Below are 21,001 nucleotides of genomic sequence, written 5' to 3'. Positions count from 1 at the left end.
CAGGAGTTTGAGAAGTAGACACAGATCAGGAGGGAAAACTCAACAGTGGTGTGGGAAGATAAAGGTTATTTGAAGATAGACTGATTTGTAAAAAAAAAAAACAAAAACGAACTAGAGGAAAAAAAGGCTATCACATAAAAACGTAAAATTGTGTGTAAAGGACACGGCGCTTTAGGGTACGTACCGTATTACTTTGTGTTAGGGGACAACTGCTGAAAGAACAAATGCAATTGCGTGTGTACGTGTGTACGTGTGTGTGTGTGTGTGTGTGCACGTGTGTGTCTGTGTGTGTGTGCGTGTGTGCGTGCGTGTGCATGTGTGCGTGTGCGTGTGTGTGTGTGTGTGTGTGTGCACGTGTGTGTCTGTGTGTGTGTGTGCGTGTGTGCGTGTGTGTGTGTGAGTGTGTGTGTCTGTGTCTGTATGTGTGTGGTTGTTTGGTTGGAGGGGATGGTGTGGGGAAGAGGCAAGGTCCAGATTAGTGACTGGAACGGAACATTGCCACTGACCACTGAGTCTCACGCAGCTCTTACCTGAATCTCGTAATGCCTGTAAGTTGCCAAATGTTCCACTCTCTGCTCCAGACCAGGTGGATGGGTGTATGTGTGTGTGGAGGGGGTGTATGGGGGTTGGAGATGGATGAAGTTCATGTACAGTCAGTCTCAGTTTTGGTCATTGTTGCCGCTTTCAGCTGAAGAAGAGTTTAATACCCCTGAACCCATTGCACGTCCGTGAAATCCAGTGTACTCCACTAAATTCATATTGCCTGACAATGGTACCTTCACTCATTTTGCACAATTGATGTTGCACATGGTCTGTTTCAATTTAACTAACACAAGGATGACTGGCAAGTTCAGCGCCTATGCACTTGCTCACATATAGCTCTGTGCATGTAACATGGTCACAAAGTAGGCTTTGGTCAATGTATGATTTGTACAGATTGTGGGGCAGGCTGGTTCTTAACGATTATGCCAAACTTCTCCATTATATGTAACTTCTCCATTATATGTATCTGATAACATCTTACCTAGTGTGACCATGCAAATAAATGAACAGACTCAGTTATCACCCAGCTGCAAATAGATATTTCTGTATAGATGTTGTCCACTTATTACATGCATTACATATTGACCAGAGATCTTGAAATTCCTTTGAAAGTTCACATTACAACAGCTGACTGTTACTGCGTTCTGGAAGGGCCAAAAAATGGATCCTATGTAAAGGCGGTCATATTGTTAACCTTTCTGTATCCCTGGATAGGACAGCGTCTTCCATTTACTTCGAACAGATGACACATGTGGTCAAAGAAGTGAGGGCTGGTTTGACACAGATTCTCAGAGCTAATGGAAGTTTTTTTTTTTTAGGGTAAGAAGCTGCTTTGGGAAACAAGGTGTTAAAGCTGTCCCCAGGCCGTCCCTTGTCCCTGTTGCCTAACCGTCCACTCATGCTAATTCATGTGAGAATGCTTTGGGGTCATCCGTGTTTACTGCTACGCTCCACCTGGTTTCTCAACAAGGCAGAAGCTTTGCATTCTGGAAGAAAAAGAAATTTGCTGTTTATTATTAATTATTTGTTAATGGTTAACGGGGTGTCATGGAATATATGACAAAGATGGGACGTAGGCAGATACTGCAATCCCTTGGGCTTCTTCAGACAGAGAGTACCTTTAATCTGAAGGATTTTAGCGCACATAACACAAGGCTAAGCGGAGGAAAGCAGCACTCATACATGAGAGACAGAGAGAGACAGTGTTACCTGTAAGCAAAAAATTCATTATTTGCTGTTTTACCTGTAGTAGTCAAGATGTCCTGCATAGAAGAAATCAATATGCTCTTTTAAAAGAGCTAATATTCTTGTTTAAACTTCAGTGCATGCAAAATGCTTTATGTCCTGTGTGAGAAATCAAAGACTAAATTAACAGCCCAGCAAAACACCTCCTGCAAAACTAGATAGATAATATGTTTTTTTCCACACTGAGTCTATATACTGAAAAGCAGAAAGGTATCTCAAAGGTATACCATGATTCTGAAAGCTTCTGCTCTAAAGGATGACACTGCAATTTTCTGCCACAACAATCAAGCAAATGAACAGTTTCTCTAAGATATCTCTATAATGTGTCACCTTGCACCTTATTTCAATGTGTGTCAAAAATGTAATCCAAAAGATGTGAAAACATTAAACGTTCTCTAATAAGACTGTCTAGTCATAATCAGCATGCATCGGAATACATGGCCCTTGTCTTCACACACACATGCAGGCACACATACCATCTTCATGGTGCATTCAGGATACACCTGATGTTGATCATAAACTAAACACATTAATTATAACACACATACAAACATTTATAAACAGGTAATGTTCTGCCAATTAAACTGCCCATAATTTTGGTTAATTGCACGCCTTATGTTATTCTATTCGGTATAGTTTTCATTAAAATGAATACGTGGATGTGAATTATGTTAAAAATCGAAGCAGATCCCATATCGTGTCTTGTTATATTTGAGACAGACCAAGACCCCTGTTTACTATAAACTTTAGGATTAAAGTAAAAACACATTTATTGGTTAAGAACAACAAGTTCTGGGGCCAAGTTAACACATAACTGTATTTCTTTAAATGTGTTAGTTTTACGGTTATCTATTTCTGAGAAATTCACTATCCGGTTTGTATCAGTTAATCTTTGATTGCTTTGACGCTGTCAGTTCTCTGGTTGGTACGCATTTCGTCCGGGATGGAGTCCCTCCGAGCTATGTTAACAAAATGAATTATCATACTTATTGTCTAAATACCAATTGTACAAAACAAAGTAATTAATTTACCATGATTACACGCACTTAAACATTCAAATCAAATCGGGAGGAGGAGAGATCATCATCAGGTTACCTTGATTTCCTGCGAAAACGCCTGCCTTGACATCTAACTTGGACAAAACTAAAAGCTTTTTTCATGAACAAACCAAACTAAAGTTATTTGGGAGAGTAGATACCGAGTACCCAGGCATCTGTGAAACCATAGTTACCAGTTAGTTACATATTTAAACCATCGGTCTATTCAAATGTTATTTGAATGACACTATTCGACTTTTTCTTCAGCATACGAACTCATTAAGGAATGTTTTAATGCTTAGGAAAATTTTTGAGTGGTAAATTTTATGGCATGATATTTCATGACGACACGTACTGGAAAATCGAGATATTCTTTCATTAGTAAGTAAAAAAACAGCAGCACGATTTCCTTTAATTACACTAAATTCATGTGTCCTTTCTTTCCGTGAAATTGTCTGGATGTCTCAGGTAGCCTACAACACCAGGTCATAAATATCTGTCGCACAACTACAGCTCGAGATTTGCTCACCCCTGCCGAGTCCCCCATCTCCCGAGCCTTCTGATGTAATTGACAGGATCACGGCACTGACCTCCGATAGTGTTTCATCTAAGCCAATAAAAGAACACATTTCGCTAATCGCACTCACCTTCAGAACAGCCTTTGGAAACTGAATGGCGGATTGATATCCAGTTAAGAAGCTGATAAAACTCCTGTTTCATCACTACCAAAAATCGAATCAAGGTCCGCGGGAACAAGATGAGTTTTGATGAGTGGCCTTGCCTTCTAGTGTATGCCTTTTTCATAATGGATGGTTCAATTAAATCAAAGCTCAAAGCTGAGGAAGGTCGATAAAACAGATAAATACAAGGTAGCATTACTTTTGCCATACTTTCAATAAGAAGCAACGAATGTGGGGGGATTATGACTGAAAGAAAGGGACTCAGTTCGTTTAATTTTAAGAACTCTCGGGTATATATTTGTTGCTTTGCTTTATATTTGGAATTTATTATTATTTATTTATTGTTAATTAATTAATTAATTGATTTATGAATTAAATAGGCGCACGTTGCACATATGAACATTGTGCGACCATATGTGTGTGGATACACAAATGAATACGTTTCATTTATTCTGTATACAGGAATACGATTTAGGCATATTCGACAATTTATAAAGGCTTAAAATTTAAAAAGGCTAACTTTTTCATATACGGTTCCTTCTAGTGTCTTGTGTCTTTTTGAGACACTGGTTCCCTAAAAAGTTTTGGACCTGTTATAATGACACCAGCAAACATTCTCGAGGGGAGATTAAGACGTATATCATCGCATTGCGTTTGTTTCCTATTCCCCGTTTATTTGTATTTTGTTGAAGTGGTATTTAAACGGTACTTAACCGTGTGGAGTAGAAGTTATTGAACATGTCTGATCCTCCGGAAACATCTCTAGGTTTATTAATAAGATTACTTTGCTGTCTCGATATTAAATAATATAAAGGGAAATACCTAATGTCTTTCTTAGTACTACTACTACTACTACTACTACTACTACTACTACTACTAATAATAATAATAATAATAATAATAATAATAATAATAATAATGTGCCACCCCTCCTACCAAGGCCTTTAACCATCAGAAGTCCAAAGTTCATCTGAAGTTTAGCCGATAACGAGACCCACTAGTGTCAACACAAGGAACCGTCTACCTGCCCTGCTCAGTCAATAGGGCCAGTTTCTGGGGATTTGCATACAGCCCCGCTTCAGCCAGCCCACTTATTACCATATCTTATATTGCCTGCCTTCCGCAGGCATCATGGCACATGAAACGAACCTTCCAGCTGGGCAGTTCACCAGCGCTGGCTTACAGGTGCCTTCAGGAGTAACTTCTTAGACATAGCCCTCTGAACACGAGAAGTCAGAGAGAAAGAGAGTAGCGTGTAAATTCACAATCATTTCTTCCTCTGATTTATCATTTTCTTTTTTCACATGTTATATATTTAAGGGAAAAAAAACGATTTAATGTTTGCGAAAATGGTGTCGAAGTTGACACCTCTGCAGCATCAGCTTCTGAACGCTTTGCTAGACTCCGGAGTTACCAAAGATGTTCTGATCCAGGCGCTGGATGACATGGAACCCAGTCCGGCGGGCTTTGGAGTAAAGCTGGAGAATTTACAAATGTCTCCATCAAGCACCAAAATGAACGGAGGAGATTCGGATTCGAAGCCGGTGTTTCACACGCTCACCAACGGGCACAATAAGGGCGGCAAGTTGTCCGGGGACGAGGGCTCCGAGGACGGGGACGATTTCGATACGCCGCCGATATTGAAAGAACTCCAGTCGCTCAACACGGAGGAGGCGGCGGAGCAGAGGGCAGAAGTGGATCGGATGTTGTCGTGGGTTTTTAATGTTATCTTTTATTTAATATCTTGAGTAATTATTCCTTAGCTTAATCACTGCTTTTGTCTTATGAAAAAATAGATGCACAAGTGGAGAAAAAATCCTCAGATGCAAAGATTAAGGTTATTTTTTATTCTTATTTATTTAATTTTTTGCTTCATTTACGTATATATATATATATATATATATATATATATATATATATATATATATATATATTATCAGCGTTAACGGCAAAATGGCATAACACGTCCCTGGATAGTCAAATAACATAGGCTTGTGGGCCTGTTTTAAACACCATTAGAAAAAAAAAACATTCTGTTTGTGATATTAGCATCGAATGGAATAATCATGAGTGTTCTTATAACGCATATGGGAATACGACGAAATAGTCAATATTGACAATTATAATATAGGCTATTGATCAAACGCATGGTTTAGGTCCTGTCCAAATAATTTCACCGCATTTGTATCTCGGCAGACGTAGCAGACACGTATGTCTCAAAACACCTGAAAGCATGAATTTGTAGTTTATTCAAATTAAACAACGGAACTTTTCGTCAGACAAACTTTCACCTGTCACTTCTCTTTTAATTCGAAACTGCATCCAAATGATCCTGTCTATAAGGGTGTAAATTTAGTTAAACTGAAGCAGACGCTTAAGCCGTACAGGTTTACACTTTCGTTGTTTCCCTGCGGTCCTAGATTGCGTCTTAAATATAAACTAACAGTAACAGAAATGCGGTTTCTGCTCTCGTAAATGCCAAAATACGTTTAGTTTTAGCTACCAATTTAAAACAACGCGCCAAAATGTTATACATTCACCAAATGGTTACTGATTATCCATATCGTTAATTATTGCAATACCAATTGAATCATGTAAACTAAAGAACATATATTTATTATCAAATACCGATCAACGCGCATGCTTGAGCACCATGGCGAAAAGGGAAAGAGAAAGAATAAATGTATTTCTTTACATTATTTCACCTGTTAACCGGTGACCTGTTAATAATAACAACAACAATAATAATAATAATAATAATAATAATAATAATAATAATAATAATAATAATAATAATAATAATAACAACAACGTGTGGAAACATTGGAATTTGTAAAAATTCATAGGGGTAATGGAAATCATAATCTATTATTTGACACCATCCTTGCTAAAATCATATCCGAAGGAAAGGGCGAAATCAAAATTTCTCGATACCGTTCCAGCGATCACTTCTTAAAAGTAAGTCATTGAGGAAACGGTGCAACTTTTTGGAATGAAAGAAAATGTACAAAATTGATTACGCGTTTTACACATATATTATTACACATATATATAAAAGATCATAAAACATTTACATATAATTACTTTAGTTAATATCATAATTCCAGATGACAAAAACATTTAGTGATCGTGGGTCTTTGAATATTTTGAGGTCTTATTTTAATCATGGTCTCAATGTTCTGCACGTTGTAACACCTGAGAGGAAACACACCGCAGGACGCCACAGGGAGAAATCAAAACTAAAGCACGTGTAGTTGAGTTATTATTAATTTTATTCTATAAATCATCAACTGAAAGATACACAGTAGCGTATGATTAGAGTGAATGGATATCTGGTTATTCATTGTCGAAAGTTATAAACCAACATCTAAACCCACAGTCTTAAATGAAGGCATTTTCCAAAACAAACAATCATGTGTGAGTTTGCAGTCACCTATAACCGATGTGAATTCAATGCTTAATCCCAATATACGGAGAAGAGATTTTCAGGTTTACTGCCATCTTTTATCGCTGTATCGTATGGTTAACCAGCATGCGCTGGGCCGATGATAACATGGAGGAAATTAGATTTATCATGATCTCAACTGAAATATTAATTCGTTCTCATTACCATATCCATTCTATCACCGATTAGACAATGCAATATAAACTATAATTTAGAGCAAGTGATGTATGCCAGCCTGCAGATTAATGCGTTATTTGTCTGAATCATGCTGTGACTAATTTCATTATCATTTTGTCAGGAGTTAGTAAATTTTTTCACCGAATGTTGCGTAGCGGTATTTGCTAAATTTTAGAATTTACTAAAATATAGGCCTTCTAATAGTACTATGATTATTTATCGGGCTTGTGTATGAAACGTAAATCATTCCAACGGAAACCAAATGCGTTGTGGTTTAGTTTGACAGTATGTATTTACATGGGTGTAAATAGCTGTAACGCAGTGATCAATGGAGGTTACATTACATTTACATTACATTGTTGTCATTTAGCAGACGCCCATTTATCACACTCTTATCCAGAGCGACCTACACCTTACATATAATAAAGCTGCATGAAAAGTTGCACAAACCAGTAACCGCATATGTACTTATTTGTATTTTGTAATTTCACCTCCCGAATGCGTAAATAATGCAGCCCTTATATAATAATAAATTAAGCCCTTATATAATAATAAAATTAAAATCTCTCAGGCATTTTAAATAACAAAATCTGCATTTGGTGGGGTTCTATGATTTTTGCCTTTGTTTTTATAATCCTTACACACGGCGAGTTAAGGAAAATCGCGTGGCGGAAAGATTAAATCTGGCCCTACACTGCAAATTAAACGCGTATTCATATGCTTGAATTTGCCTACTGAAACATTCTATAACGACATTTTTAAGCAGCGAACTACAGGCAAATGCAAGGAGTAGCCCAATAAACGTCTCACGTTTCATATAATAGTTTTGTTTAGCGCGTTACAGACCTAGTGCAGGGTTTAAAACAATGAAAGGAAAACCCCCAAGTCTTTATAATATCTGACGATATATATTGTTTCACTGATTTTTATCTCTCGGCTTTGTAGTACCCGGTTCTGTTATGTTCAGCTGACAAAAAACTATTTTCAAAACATTTTTTCCATTTATTACGCTTACAAGTATTCATACAGAAAGTCTGATTAAAACCAACTTAAGAAAATGCTTACAGTTTAAATCATGTCGCTATCTAGGCCTGCTGATATTCCACTATAATTTGTATAAATTTAAGAACTCAGACAAACAACAGAAATGGACGTGGAATTAAAATTCTCTCACACGTGGTTTGTTTGTACATTGTTATGAAACTTATCCTGTGGGTGTACACTGACCCACTCGGTGCTCTTTTAAAGTATTTACGGCCTATGGAAAACGGATTAATGATTAATGGTCGTCGTTAGAGTTTTTAAAATAAAATAGGTTTCAGTATTATTAAAACAACAACATCAACATCATCATCATCATCATCATCATCAACAACAACAACAATAATGATGATGATAATAATAATAATAATAATAATGTTAGCCGGACAGAAAATCGATGATGCTCCTCTGTTATTGTTGGTGTTATTATTATTTTAATACTTATTATAGTATTACGATTTTTCACATACCCACCGTCTCTTTAAACCAGAGAGGACCCATGGCGAGCCGCGCGCACGATAAAGGGATACATGCAGCAGCATAACATCCCGCAGCGCGAGGTGGTGGACATCACGGGGCTCAACCAGTCTCACCTGTCGCAGCACCTCAACAAGGGCACGCCCATGAAAACCACCAAGCGGGCCGCGCTCTACACCTGGTACGTCAGGAAACAGCGAGAAATTCTCAGACGTAAGTTAATATTTGATTTCATCGCAAATGGCACATGCATTATTTGAGCAAACCATTCGGATCAACAGCGAGCGCGAGTGGGTGTGCGTGTGTGTTTTCATTATAACCATTTTTGCTTTACTGTGAATGAGAATTAGAAGTTCAAAAACACGATTATTTGTATTTAGACTTTCAGATATAATGGTACATAATATATAAATGCACAAAAATGCAAATCCAGATGTGCCTGACATGCTTGTATTTACTATGTTATTGCAGTAGGCCTAATTGTTGTTTTATAAAAGCAATCTCTCTAATACCATTTTCATCAATTTTGGCATAGTTATTTCAGCTTCAGTTATTTGTGATAAATTCCAGGTCACTTCAGGGAACACATATAAACACGATCTGCTGTGTCTCTCGTTAAAGGTAAAATTAAAAGATACCTAAAAAAGAAATGCATCTACAGGTAAAACTGAACATATTAAGTAAATTCAGTACCTAGGCATGAAATATGGAGTTAAAGCATTAAAGCAAATTTTATTTACCACTCCACAAGCATATTTATTTACATTTCCTCAGAAATTTATCATCACATCCCAATAAAGTGTGTTCTGGTAATTCCTCGTGTGCTTTGTGTTTGGCCTCTGTGAGATTCCCTGAGGATTCCTTTCTTATTTTTGCAGAATTCGACCATGTGCAAGGTTCTGGCAGCAATATGACAGACAAAGGCAGTCAGGATCAGGTGCTGTTTTTTTTCCCAGAGTTCAATCAGCCTGGGCAAGGTATGGGGCAGCCCAGCGACGAGGCGGGCACTGAACCCGCCAGCAAGAAACTGAGACGCAACCGCTTCAAATGGGGACCTGCATCCCAAGAGATCCTCTACCAGGCCTACGAGAGGCAGAAGAACCCCAGTAAAGAGGAGAGAGAAGCCCTGGTGGAGGAATGTAACAGGTGAGGCCTGAAATACCAAGGGGATGTGCATATCGAACACCTTTTGGCAATTTATTTCCATTGGAGGAAAAACATTTTTTTTCCCAACATTATTCTCATTGCAATGACTTGGTAACTTTACATTACATTACTTTATTGGCATTTAGTAGACACTCTCCAGAATGAGTTACATCAGTTATAGTTTATTCATTTTGCAATATTATCCATTTATACAGCTGGATATTTTACTTAGGTAATTGCGGGTTAAGTACCTTGCCCAAGGGTACGGCAGCAGTGCTCTAGCGGGAAATCGAATCGCAACCACTTGGTTACGAGTACTGCTCCTTAACCACTATGCTACACTGCCATTGTAACTGTGTAGCAACTGATGAAGCAACTAATTTTGACAGCTGAACCCTTTTTGAGGGAACTCTATCCAGCCCAGTTTTTGTTTGGAGTTTCTGGCATCCTTTTATTTACTGACGAACTGGAGGTGCTGATTGCATCAGAGAAGCACTGATCACGTAATGTCAGTTCAGATAGACCCCGGGCAATTCCCACATTCCTGTCGCATCTTATTGTTCGGTTAGCTCCCTGATTTCATTATTGCTCCATCAAACGGGACACTGAGTGAGGTGTTAACGGCACCCCTCCCCAATCTCCTCAGAGCCGAGTGTGTGCAGAGGGGGGTTTCCCCGTCCAAAGCGCACGGCCTGGGCACCAACCTCGTCACCGAAGTGCGCGTCTACAACTGGTTTGCCAACCGGCGCAAGGAGGAGGCCTTCCGGCAGAAGCTGGCCATGGACGCCTACAGCGGGCCGATCCACAGCATGAACCCGCTGCTGTCTCACAGCTCCCCACACCAGCACCACGCCAGCGCCTCCCCGCCCAGCAAGATGCAAGGTAACACTGTTATTATATTTTCATTTTTATGTGCGTGTATATATATATGGATACATATATATATGTATGTATATATGTACAGGCTTGGTGCCAGGAGAAAATACAGAGGGCACAAAAAGTCATAAATACTATGTAGACATCGGGATATATGGAGAATATATATATATATATATATATATATATATATATATATATATAAATATATAATATTATATCAGGTATGTTACTTAAGTTTGTTTTGAAACCTGTGTTTGGTGCTTGAAAAAAAAACAAAGGTGTGAGGATTACAACCAAACACATATTCAAACCGGACAAAAAAGAGCAGCTTTAGAACTTTTTAGAACTCCAGCTTTTTGGTTGGATTCTTATCTCAAAGCAATGATGAAGTTGGATTCCTTTCCTCCGAGCAATGATGAAAGGCAAAAAGGAAAAGGTCAGTTAAATAAAGGAGAGAGAGAGAGAGTAAAAAGGAGAGTAAAAAGGTGATCAATAACATTGAGTGAGTGAGCTGGGTAAATGCCACATTGTTATTCTGATCTCTGAACACACGCTGAGAACAATCCACATTGTACCTGCGAGCTCCAGTCCAAAGTCAGCCAACAGGAACGCTTCAAAGAGAGGGGCCGTCCAGCAGCGTGCCTGGGTCAGCTCAGGGTCACTCACAGGGTCACCCAAGAGGGAGAGCTGTCTCCGTCACAGCACAGTACAAGCTTAGGGTCAACACTGCCCAGTTAAACCTCAAAACCCCAAAAGGTTCATCTAGTACCAGGATATGAGTGACTTGTCCTTTTCCCTGATGCCTTAGATAATGTAATTGCGTCTGTGAGGTTTCTTTTTTTTTGCTATTCTGAATCAGAGCTCAGCGGGGTTAAGGATCTATTTTTCATTCTCAGGTCAGATGTCTGTATATATATATATGTCATTTCCACACCATGGCATAGTATCATTTCATATATCAGAAATTCCTGAAAAAGAATTTTAACAGTTTCACCAGCTTATTGGAGACAGTAAAAATGTTTGTTGTGGGACTGGTTAAGTCACAGTGTATAAAGCCGACAGTGGATGGCCTGTTTGCTGATGCAGTGTTTCTCATCACACCTTGATCAAGTTACACCCACTGGTTTAAAGGGGGGGGGTTGCAAATGGAGTGTTTGTAAAGAAGGGAAAGGCATATTAGAGAGTCAAACATGGGGGATATTTTAGTGTCCAGAGAGCTTTTTTTTGGTGTGAGCTGACCAGATACTTAGGGTTGTCCAGCTAGCATCCTGCTGACACCATCAGCTGTTTTTCAGTGTCAGACCAGGGCTTGACAATGAGGCCACAGCAGGTAGCCCCATAGCGTTGCTATGGCACGCTCTGCATTATGTATGCTTAATTGACAATTACAGTCCCCAACTACCTCATCTCCCTCACGTCTCCTCCCTGTGCCTGCTCCCCCCCGGGGGGGTCCCATTGTCTCGGGGGGCTTTCAGAAAACCACAGTGCCTGTAAAACCATGTTCATTTATCTCCACTGGGCCTGGGGAGAGCACTTCTGAAATCCTCACCCCACCCCATTCCTGCCTCTGTGGGCCACACTATGAAGACGGAGGTAGGACACAGATATGCTGGGGTATTGGTCCTCTCTGGACACATAGGACTACCCCTGTGCTCTGTGGCAAAAAGTTTTAACAGAACCTGTCTCAAAAAGCACAAGGGCTTCAGTTATTCTAATGGAGTCTTAACAGAACTGGGTCAGAGCAAACTCTTGAAGTATGGGATTTTCAATGGTCCCTGGCAGCCAAAAATATAAATAAAATTCTGTAAATTATCATTGTTATTTTTGGTCTATTCCTCTAACAAACACTCACATACATTGTGATACAGATACAAATTATTAAAACACTGCTACCATTTAGTGCATGTCTTGTAAGATTTTTCCACAATCAAGTTTTCACCATCATTTTGTCCTCAGTTATGGCAGACATTACAATGGCTGTGACTGTGCACAAAAAACTGAGGACCCTTTGGGAGAGGGAACTGAAAGAGAGGCAGACTGGCAGTTCTCACTACCGGTCAAATGTAGACAGAGAGACAGATAAACAATTATTCTGCTCTGGCACCGAGAGAAGAGGTCAGGGACACCGGTCATAGGTGGCTGCCAGCTTAGTTTGCAGACATCCCCCTGTTATCTCTCCGGAGATACGTACAGGCGCGTAGCAAACCAGGTCAAAGTAAACCGGGCAGAAGAGAGATGTGTGCGGGGCGGCCGGTGTCACGCCGCCGCAGGAGACAGGCTGGAGGCTGGCCATGGGAGCGGGAGCTTTGTCCCGGGCCCTCTTCCCCCGGGCAGGGAGGAGCGAGAGCAGCTCGGAGAAGCACAAAGGCTGGCTACATCCTGCTGAGTCGCGGGAGGCCTCTGATATTCAGCGGGCCTAACGGCCTCTGCCCAGGGATGCAGGTCCCGGCCTTTGATATATCGTGCCGGCCCTACGGAGAGCTGAACGCTTCAGAACCCGCGGCGGACCCACCCATTGCTCCCCTCCGCTGTTTCCTGCCCTCCCTCTGTTGTAAGGGCAGCAGTGGAGCGTAGTGGTTAAGGAGCGGCGGGACTCGTAACTGAAAGGTTGCCGGTTTGATTCCCCGCTGGGGCACTGCTCCTGTACCCTTGGGCAAGGTGCTTAACCCACAATTGCCTCAGTAAATATCCAGCTGTCTAAATGGACAACATTGTAAAAACCTGTACCGGATGTAAGTCGCTCTGGATAAGAGCGTCTGCTAAATGGCAGTAATGTAATGGGACTCTGCCCCATCAGAGCTGGCTGGTGGAAGTCCCAGGATTATTGTTGAACTGCTGGCCATGGAGAGTTCCGCCAGGTATTGTCCACCTGAGGCCTGCCCCTGCCTTTGGTCAAGGCTTTTTTTTGAGGGGTGGAGAATTAAATTTTTTCCTTTGTGCAGAATGGCAACACAGGAGATGGCTGCTTCCCTGGCAGGTGTTGTGTCTTCGGGGGCCTCCTGCAGTGGTGCTGCTGTTTACAGTGTGCAATAAAACAGGAGGGAGAAATGCGAAACTGCAACGTAGGAAGTCAGGGTCTGTGCAGCTCTACATCACTGTGTCTCAGTGCTGACAGTGGTCTGATATTCTGTGTTTCAATGGGGACCCCATTCGGGGGCGGGCCTTCTTTAGTGACCCGGGAACTGAACTGCCTCTCTCCCCTGCCTCGAGGTTGCAGTGGACAGCCCTGGCAGATTTGGACCCTTGGGTTTCAAAATGTATTCCTTGTATTTTTAAGTTCACACAAAATTTCAGTGTTTTTTTTTTGTCATGAAGGCCGTGTCTGCGTGTAGGACAGGTGCACAGCCAGGCACACCTGTACAGTGTCTTCTCTGTGTGCTGGTACACCTGGCGCAGTGATGCGGGTGAAGTCCCGTCTGCGGACACATTACATTACATTATTGGCATTTAGCAGACGCTCTTACCCAGAACGACTTGCATCAGTTACAATGTTAACCATTTATACAGTGGATATTTACTGAGGCAATTGTTGGTTAAGTGCCTTGCCCAGGGGTACAGCAGCAGTGCCCCAGGGAATTAAACCGGCAACCTTTTGGTCACGAGTCCTGCTCCTTAACCACTATGCTACACTGCCACATCCTGAAGAGCTTTTATTTACCGAGTGAAAAAGAGCACGATTTTTGCAGCAGGCCAGCTAACAGAAGATCACACACTGAGGCTTTGTGTCTCGACCATAATCCTTTTTCCCACATCTGTTTCCTTCCTTCACAGACAGGAATGACAACTGCATACTATCAGTTTGTGAACCGTGTTGGTCTGGTGCGGCAGGTCACTGGACCTGTCCGACTTTGTGTGCCTTCTGTCGCGACTGATGGCGTGCAAGGTGCACTGGTGAATTCCCTCCCCTGTGGCACATTGTATGGGAGGGTGCAGGTTTCGGCCTTGGCTGCTCTGAGCCTGTGTTTGTTTTGTTCTGCCCTCCGTGGTCTGTGCCAAAGCACAGGAGCAGGCTGGGGTGTCAGCACTGAGCTCCACTTAAAAAGGAGCTGCCTCAGAATCTCTGGTCATACAGAAGGGTGGAGGTGGGTTACCTGGGGGGTGGGGAGCACAGGTAGTATCCAGGGAGAGACACAACATTCCTTTTTTTTTAAAATTGGAAAAAAAATGTTTATACATTCCTCTCCCTATCTCTCAACAGGAGTCCGATACGGCCAGCAGGGAACCAGCGAGGTCACTTCCTCCACGGCCATCAGTCACCACGGCAACAACGGCATGGCGACCAGTCAGTCGGTGCTACAACAGGTGTCTCCGGGAGGCCTGGACCCCAGCCACAGCCTGCTGTCACCTGACGCCAAGATGGTGAGCACACCTGGGCCCACCTGGCCCGTGATAAGGTGGGAGGCGGCCCCCCCCGTAGCCCCTCCCCTCCCATCGCGGACAGACAAACTAGGCCCCGTGAAGTGCGCTCCTGTCGCACACCGTTGCACAATCGGCTCATTGTGCGGCCGCGGGCGCAGAGGGTGGAAGCAGACGGCAGGCCCTGGGCCCGGCACGGAGGGGCATGTCCAGCGGCAAGCCAATAAACCTGACAAAGACACATTCTGCTTTTATTGATTGAACGCCTTGTAAAGAGCAGAGGCGGGCGGGGCGCTGTTTGTTTTTGTCGAGGTAATGACGGCTGAGTTAATGATAATGTCAGGAATTTTTTTTTTAACTTTAGAAAAGAGGCCAAAAATTTTAGACAGATACCCTTGGTCTGCTTTCCATATTACATTACATTACATTACGATGACTTATACATACAGGGCGATTCATTCAGTGCTTTACTTTTTAAAGCCAGGGTGAAATCTCTGGATTCAATTTTATGCTTATCTATGCTGTCTATGACATTAATAACACAAAAAATGTAGATTATTTTGATTGTTTATTATCATAATGATAGTGATCCATCAACAATATGGATAAGATCAGCTCCTACCCTTACTGATGGTCTTATGGTAAAGGACGCTTCATCATGATTGCCTTAGACCTTTATCTTTGTCTGTGTCAGTAGGAAATGGGTTGAGCAGGGCAGCTGACTTGGCTACACTTGCTGTATTGAAAAGAGCTTATCTGTTTCTCTGAGTCCAGACAAGATACTGACCAATCACCCTTAGTCAAAAAGGCCCTTCTCCTCTCTTTGCTGTTCTCTGACGCCTGATCCTGATAACCCATCACTCACATTGGCCTGCTTGCTGCTTTCAGTTAGAACAAGCATTCTGTACATTCAGATACACATACATTCCACACACACACATGCATGCACACAGGCATGCACGCACACACACACACAAACATACACACACACACGCACACACACACTCATCTCACGCACAAACACAGAACCACGAGCCACACTTCAACCACACACGCAAACACGCCTGCATGCACAGAAGCAAACCATTACCTGCACAAATGTGCATGCCTGCATGGCCCAGTCTGATTAAACAGCTGGGGCTACAGTGCTTCCTGGTCGTGCTGTGTATTGTGGCAGTCGTGCAATTCTCACATATTATTTCCCCTTGTGCCTGCTCTAGTTTTCCCTTATCAGTATGTCTGTGTGGGTAAAGTACGGCAAAGCAGGTGGGGCAAGTGACACACAAAAGCTAAAGAGTTCAGTGTTGACATTAATACTGTATTACTGCAAGCCCTCTTGTGCTGAGAACCTTTGTGTGTTTCCTTTTGTAGCTGCCATCAGACAGTCCCAATAGCTCCTGCCTTACTCACCCGTGTAAACTACTGTGACATAATAAGATCTCCTGGCCCAAAGCAGCGGTGTGCCATTGAATAAATTATCTGAGATTACCTGATTACTCCACTTGGGACCTGCATGGATAAATGCTAAGGGCCTGATGTGCTGACCTTATTCATTAACCCTGCCTGTGTGCCTGCGTGTCTCCCCCTCCAGATCTCGGTGTCGGGTGGAGTTCTGCCCCCTGTCAGCACCCTGACCAACATCCACAGCCTGTCCCAGAGCTCCCACCATCACCAGCAGCAGACGCAGAACCTCATAATGACCATCGCAGCACAGAGTGAGCGCACCCTCTCTGCCCCTCCCACCTGCTCTCCTCCGTCACGCCAGCTCTCCCCCCTTCCCTCTTCCTCCTCCTCCTCCTCCTCTCCTCCTCCTCCTCCCCTGACCGCTTCCCCGTGTCTCTGCAGGTCTGAACTCGTCCCAGGCGCAGAGCGTGCCGGTCATCAACAGCGTGGCGGGGGGCCTGACCACGCTGCAGCCCGTGCAGTTCCCTCAGCAGCTGCAGAGCCCCCTCCAGCAGGGCCTGACGCCCCAGACGCCCGCCCACATGTCCCAGCAGCCCTTCATGGCCACCGTCACGCACTCTCACAGTCAGTAACGTTACTTCACATCCCTTTATTCGCGCAGTCTCACAGTCAGTAACGTTACTTCACATCCCTTTATTCGCGCAGTCTCACAGTCAGTAACGTTACTTCACATCCCTTCATTCACGCACTCTCACAGTCAGTAACGTTACTTCACATCCCTTCATTCACGCACTCTCACAGTCAGTAACGTTACATTACATTACCTTCATTTTCATTTTATGTTACATTGTTACAACTTTACATCACATGCCTTTCTCTGTTCACACACTATTACAGTCAGTAATGTTACATTGCAGTCTCCGTTTACATACCCTCACAGTCAGCACACTACATCCCACTCTCTGTTCAGTGACATATAAGGAGCATCTGACCCTGGAGTACATTTTACCTGTTTACACAGAATTTAGGTATTTAGCCTATTGAAACTGTCGCAGTTAAACACCTTGCTCAGGTGTGCAGCAGTCCCACACTGCCCCCTCAGTCCTGCCTCTCAGGTGACCCTGTGTCTTTCTCTCTGTGTCTGTCTGGCTCCCAAACAGTGTACCCGCACAAGCAGGAACCCCCACAGTACTCTCATCCCTCCCGATTCCCCTCCGCCATGGTGGTGACGGACGGCAGCAGCATCAGCCACCTCGGCTCCATGTCCTCCAGCAAACAGGTCAGTCCCCGCTGTGTCCTAACCCCCCGAAACTGATTCTGCTGTCACACCTTCTACCTGCTGCCCCCGGCGCCAATCACCCCTCCCGCTCCACACCAGCCACCCCTGGCCCCAGTCACCCATCCCTCCCCGTACCTGCTGGCACTGGCCTCCTGTCCCTCAGTCTACCACCACCCCACCCCCACCCCTGTTCCCACTGCCGGCCTTGGTCACGACCAGGCCCCCTGCCTCTCAGACCGAGCTCAAAGCTTTGAAAATTAATCTCCCAAAAGTCACCAAGCAGAGAATCTTTCAATCGTGTGCAAAAATGTTTGGGTGCAATGGCTCAATCAATTGAATAGTCCTGAGGTACTAATGCACCACTGTAGTCTTGATCTCTGCACCACTGAGTTTCCTAAAGCACATACTGGTCACTGACTAACCATAGAGAGTATGTAGACGTTTGTGTGTGTGTGTGTGTGTGTGTGTGTGTGGGCGTGTGTTGTACTGTGTTTTGACTTGTTCAATCCCTGTTGCATTAGGACTCACCTGTAAACAAGATGGTGCAACTCGGGGGTCTCTCTTGGGTAAATACCGTGTTTAAATATCTCTATTTGAACTGTATTAGCCATAATGTTAGCTGTGGACCAGTTTAAGTATTACTATATATGGGGTTCACATTTTTTTTTTACCAATCACTTTTAATCAAAGATTGATGTGTACCTCTAATCCAACTCACCTACATGCACTAGGGAAGCACTTTGCAGTAACTCCAGGTGTATTCTTGATACCTCAGTCACCTGACCAAATATTATTGCTGTGGCATTCAAAGCATTTATTGCCAATAAATAACGCACAAGTCCAAATAAGGAACAAATTATCATTTTAGTAGGAAACCATTTTTATTTTTTCTTTTATGAGGAAATCTGTAGTTTACAGACAGTCCCTACAATCACGCGGAAAGGGCAAGGTCCACCTTTGCAGCTCCACAGTTTCGCTTTCATGTTGCTGAGTTTGACAGTAATGTAATAAAATTCAAACACAGGAGGAATGATCTGGGTAAACACAGGGTCCTGCTTAAATAAAAAGCATTGCTCAATTCCATGACAGAAAAAATGACAAAATCAGCTTCTTAAGTTTGTGCCCAGTGACTGGCCACTGGGTGCTATCCCAGTGTAGAGGCCCAGCACAAAGAGTATCTCAGCTACCGTGTAGACAGAAGTGCAAAGGGCGCGATTGTTTCACTGCGTTTCACAGTTTCACTCTCAGTGCTGTGCTTGACCGGATTCCTTCTTTCCTTTCTCGTGTATGTGAAAGCTAATCTCAATCAGCCCGACCGAGCGTATCGGTACTCCTTAGAATTCCTATTTCCTTGGAAAGAACCAGGCAATCAATCTGCTGAACCCTTTGTCATTGGCGCTCGATTAATGATGCCTGCTTTCACTTTTTCGTCCTCCTTGTGCGTCTCCCTCACTTTCGAGCACCTCTCCGCAATGCAGGGCTAATCCTGGTCTCAGGAAATTTTCTGGCTTTTTTAATTTTGTCCCCAAGCACTAACGTTAGCACTGAATGTCCTGGCCAGCAGGGGGGTGGGGTGGGGGGAGGGCTGGAGGGGGGGTGGCATTGCAGCAATTACGGCTCTTCCTCTTTCCCACTTCTTCCTCCTCTCAGTGATCGCTCTACCTTGAAACGCTGTTCCTGTTGCTTTCTCACGGTCCATTTCCCAGGCAGTGCTCAAACCCCGCTGCTCTCAGGACTCCGCTGCTGACCCCCCAGCCTGATCTCACGCTGTGTTTGTTACGCTGACACGCTGTGTTCAACCCTGGAACATCGGTGTCCTGTCGCGCTCAATCCTCTCATAGCTTGTATTTCCATTTCCCTTTACCATTACATTTATTCATTCGGCAGACGCTTTTATCCAAAGCGACTTACAAGTGAGACAGAGTACAATACAATTGAAGCCATACTCGGAGTCACAATATTATAAGTGCTGCGTGACCAAGTTCCAACAGCTGGCCAGACAAGTTACTGGATAGTGTGTTACTGTAGGTATTGTGTTCCCTGTTGGTTTTTATTTTGTTTCTACTTAGACGTGCTATTTATGATAAATTTCCTACAGATATTTAGTCAAAGAAGTAAAAGCTGAGAATAGAGAACCAACAATGCTCTCACTGGCAACGCGGCTTTGCTGCTGGGGTCTTAGTGTGCAGATCTGTGGGGGTTTGTATGCGCTCTGTCTGTCTCACCCTGTGTGCTAGAGTAGTATACCTGCACATTCTCCCAGGCTCTTATCAGGGCCTGTATTTGGACTGAGCTGTGTATGTGTGTGTGTGTGTGCGTGTGTTTGTGATGGTGGGGGTATAAGGGGCTCCAGTCATTACAGGTGGGATCAGACTTCAATACCTTGTTGTTTGCCGAGACCACCCCCCCCTCTCCCTAAAACCCACCCTCACTCAGAGAGCGATGTCTAATGGCCGGTCAGGGGTGCTGGCCTCCGCCTTATCAGGTGGGGCTGTTTGTTGGTCAGCAGGTCACTTCAGGTTCAACAGGCGGCCTCGCCCGGGGAGAATGAAAGAATCAGGCCTCACAAACAATCACAAAAAGGCATTTCAATGCAGAACAAGGCTTTTCAGCATAAGTGTAAGGAAGAATGAAAGAGGAATGTATTTGGTCAGGTGTGTCACTGATAAATCTGCTGTAGCCTCTTTGCACAATCTGTCATTTACAGGACTGAGGAAATGGTGCACTTCTCATATGCTCTAAACTAACCTGAAATGAAATGGAGTTTTTCCCCCATCTGTCTTTTTTGTGGTCATACAATTTTGGAGACACAAATTTAGCAAAATAAATGCTTATTCAAAAAATGTGTGTATTTGCAATTCAAGTGATGGTCTGTGTGTATTAATCATCTCTCCGTCTTCTCTCCTGTTGTCACAGTGCCCTCTGCAAGCCTGGTGAGCGTGTGCAGCTGAATCCCCTGGTACCTGGCAACAGGAGCATGCTTTTCCACTCTCTTACTGTGGTAACCGTGGCAACTGGATTGGATGACGAGTCGGTCAACAACTCAGCAGTTGCAGCCGTAGGCGAAAGAAGCACGGATCGGGGACAAAAAAAAAAAAAACATCCTCCTTTTTTTAAAACAAAACAAAAAAACAAAAAAACAAAAGTGAACACGTGCTTGTGTCCTTCTTTAAAAGCCAAATGAAAAGAGATGATGAAGAAGACGACGAAGATGAAAGACTCTCAGCAGAGACAGAACAGAGTATTCTCATTTCTCCATATCTGTAGTTTCACTTCTTTGGACATAAATGAA

The 21,001-nt window shown here is 43.2% G+C and overlaps 1 protein-coding gene across 2 annotated transcripts; it reads left to right on the top strand.

The window, feature by feature from the left end:
- The first annotated feature begins 4,842 nt into the window (after positions 1-4,842).
- On the top strand, positions 4,843-20,787 carry LOC118775235 (hepatocyte nuclear factor 1-beta-A-like). 2 transcript variants are annotated; one of them, XM_036525049.1, is made up of 10 exons: positions 4,843-5,216; positions 8,659-8,858; positions 9,524-9,791; positions 10,438-10,673; positions 14,869-15,029; positions 16,618-16,741; positions 16,872-17,054; positions 17,591-17,709; positions 18,231-18,275; positions 20,626-20,787. In XM_036525049.1, exons 1-10 carry the CDS (start codon positions 4,843-4,845, stop codon positions 20,644-20,646), a joined length of 1,731 nt encoding a protein of 576 aa, XP_036380942.1. In that variant the 3' UTR covers positions 20,647-20,787. The 2 variants fall into 2 exon arrangements, with proteins under 2 accessions (XP_036380942.1, XP_036380941.1); XM_036525048.1 differs by lacking the exon at positions 18,231-18,275.
- Positions 20,788-21,001: the final 214 nt, after the last annotated feature.

This window comes from Megalops cyprinoides, chromosome 3, assembly GCF_013368585.1.
Source record: "Megalops cyprinoides isolate fMegCyp1 chromosome 3, fMegCyp1.pri, whole genome shotgun sequence".
NCBI lineage: Eukaryota > Metazoa > Chordata > Actinopteri > Elopiformes > Megalopidae > Megalops > Megalops cyprinoides.
This window is presented reverse-complemented; position numbering and strand designations above follow the sequence as displayed.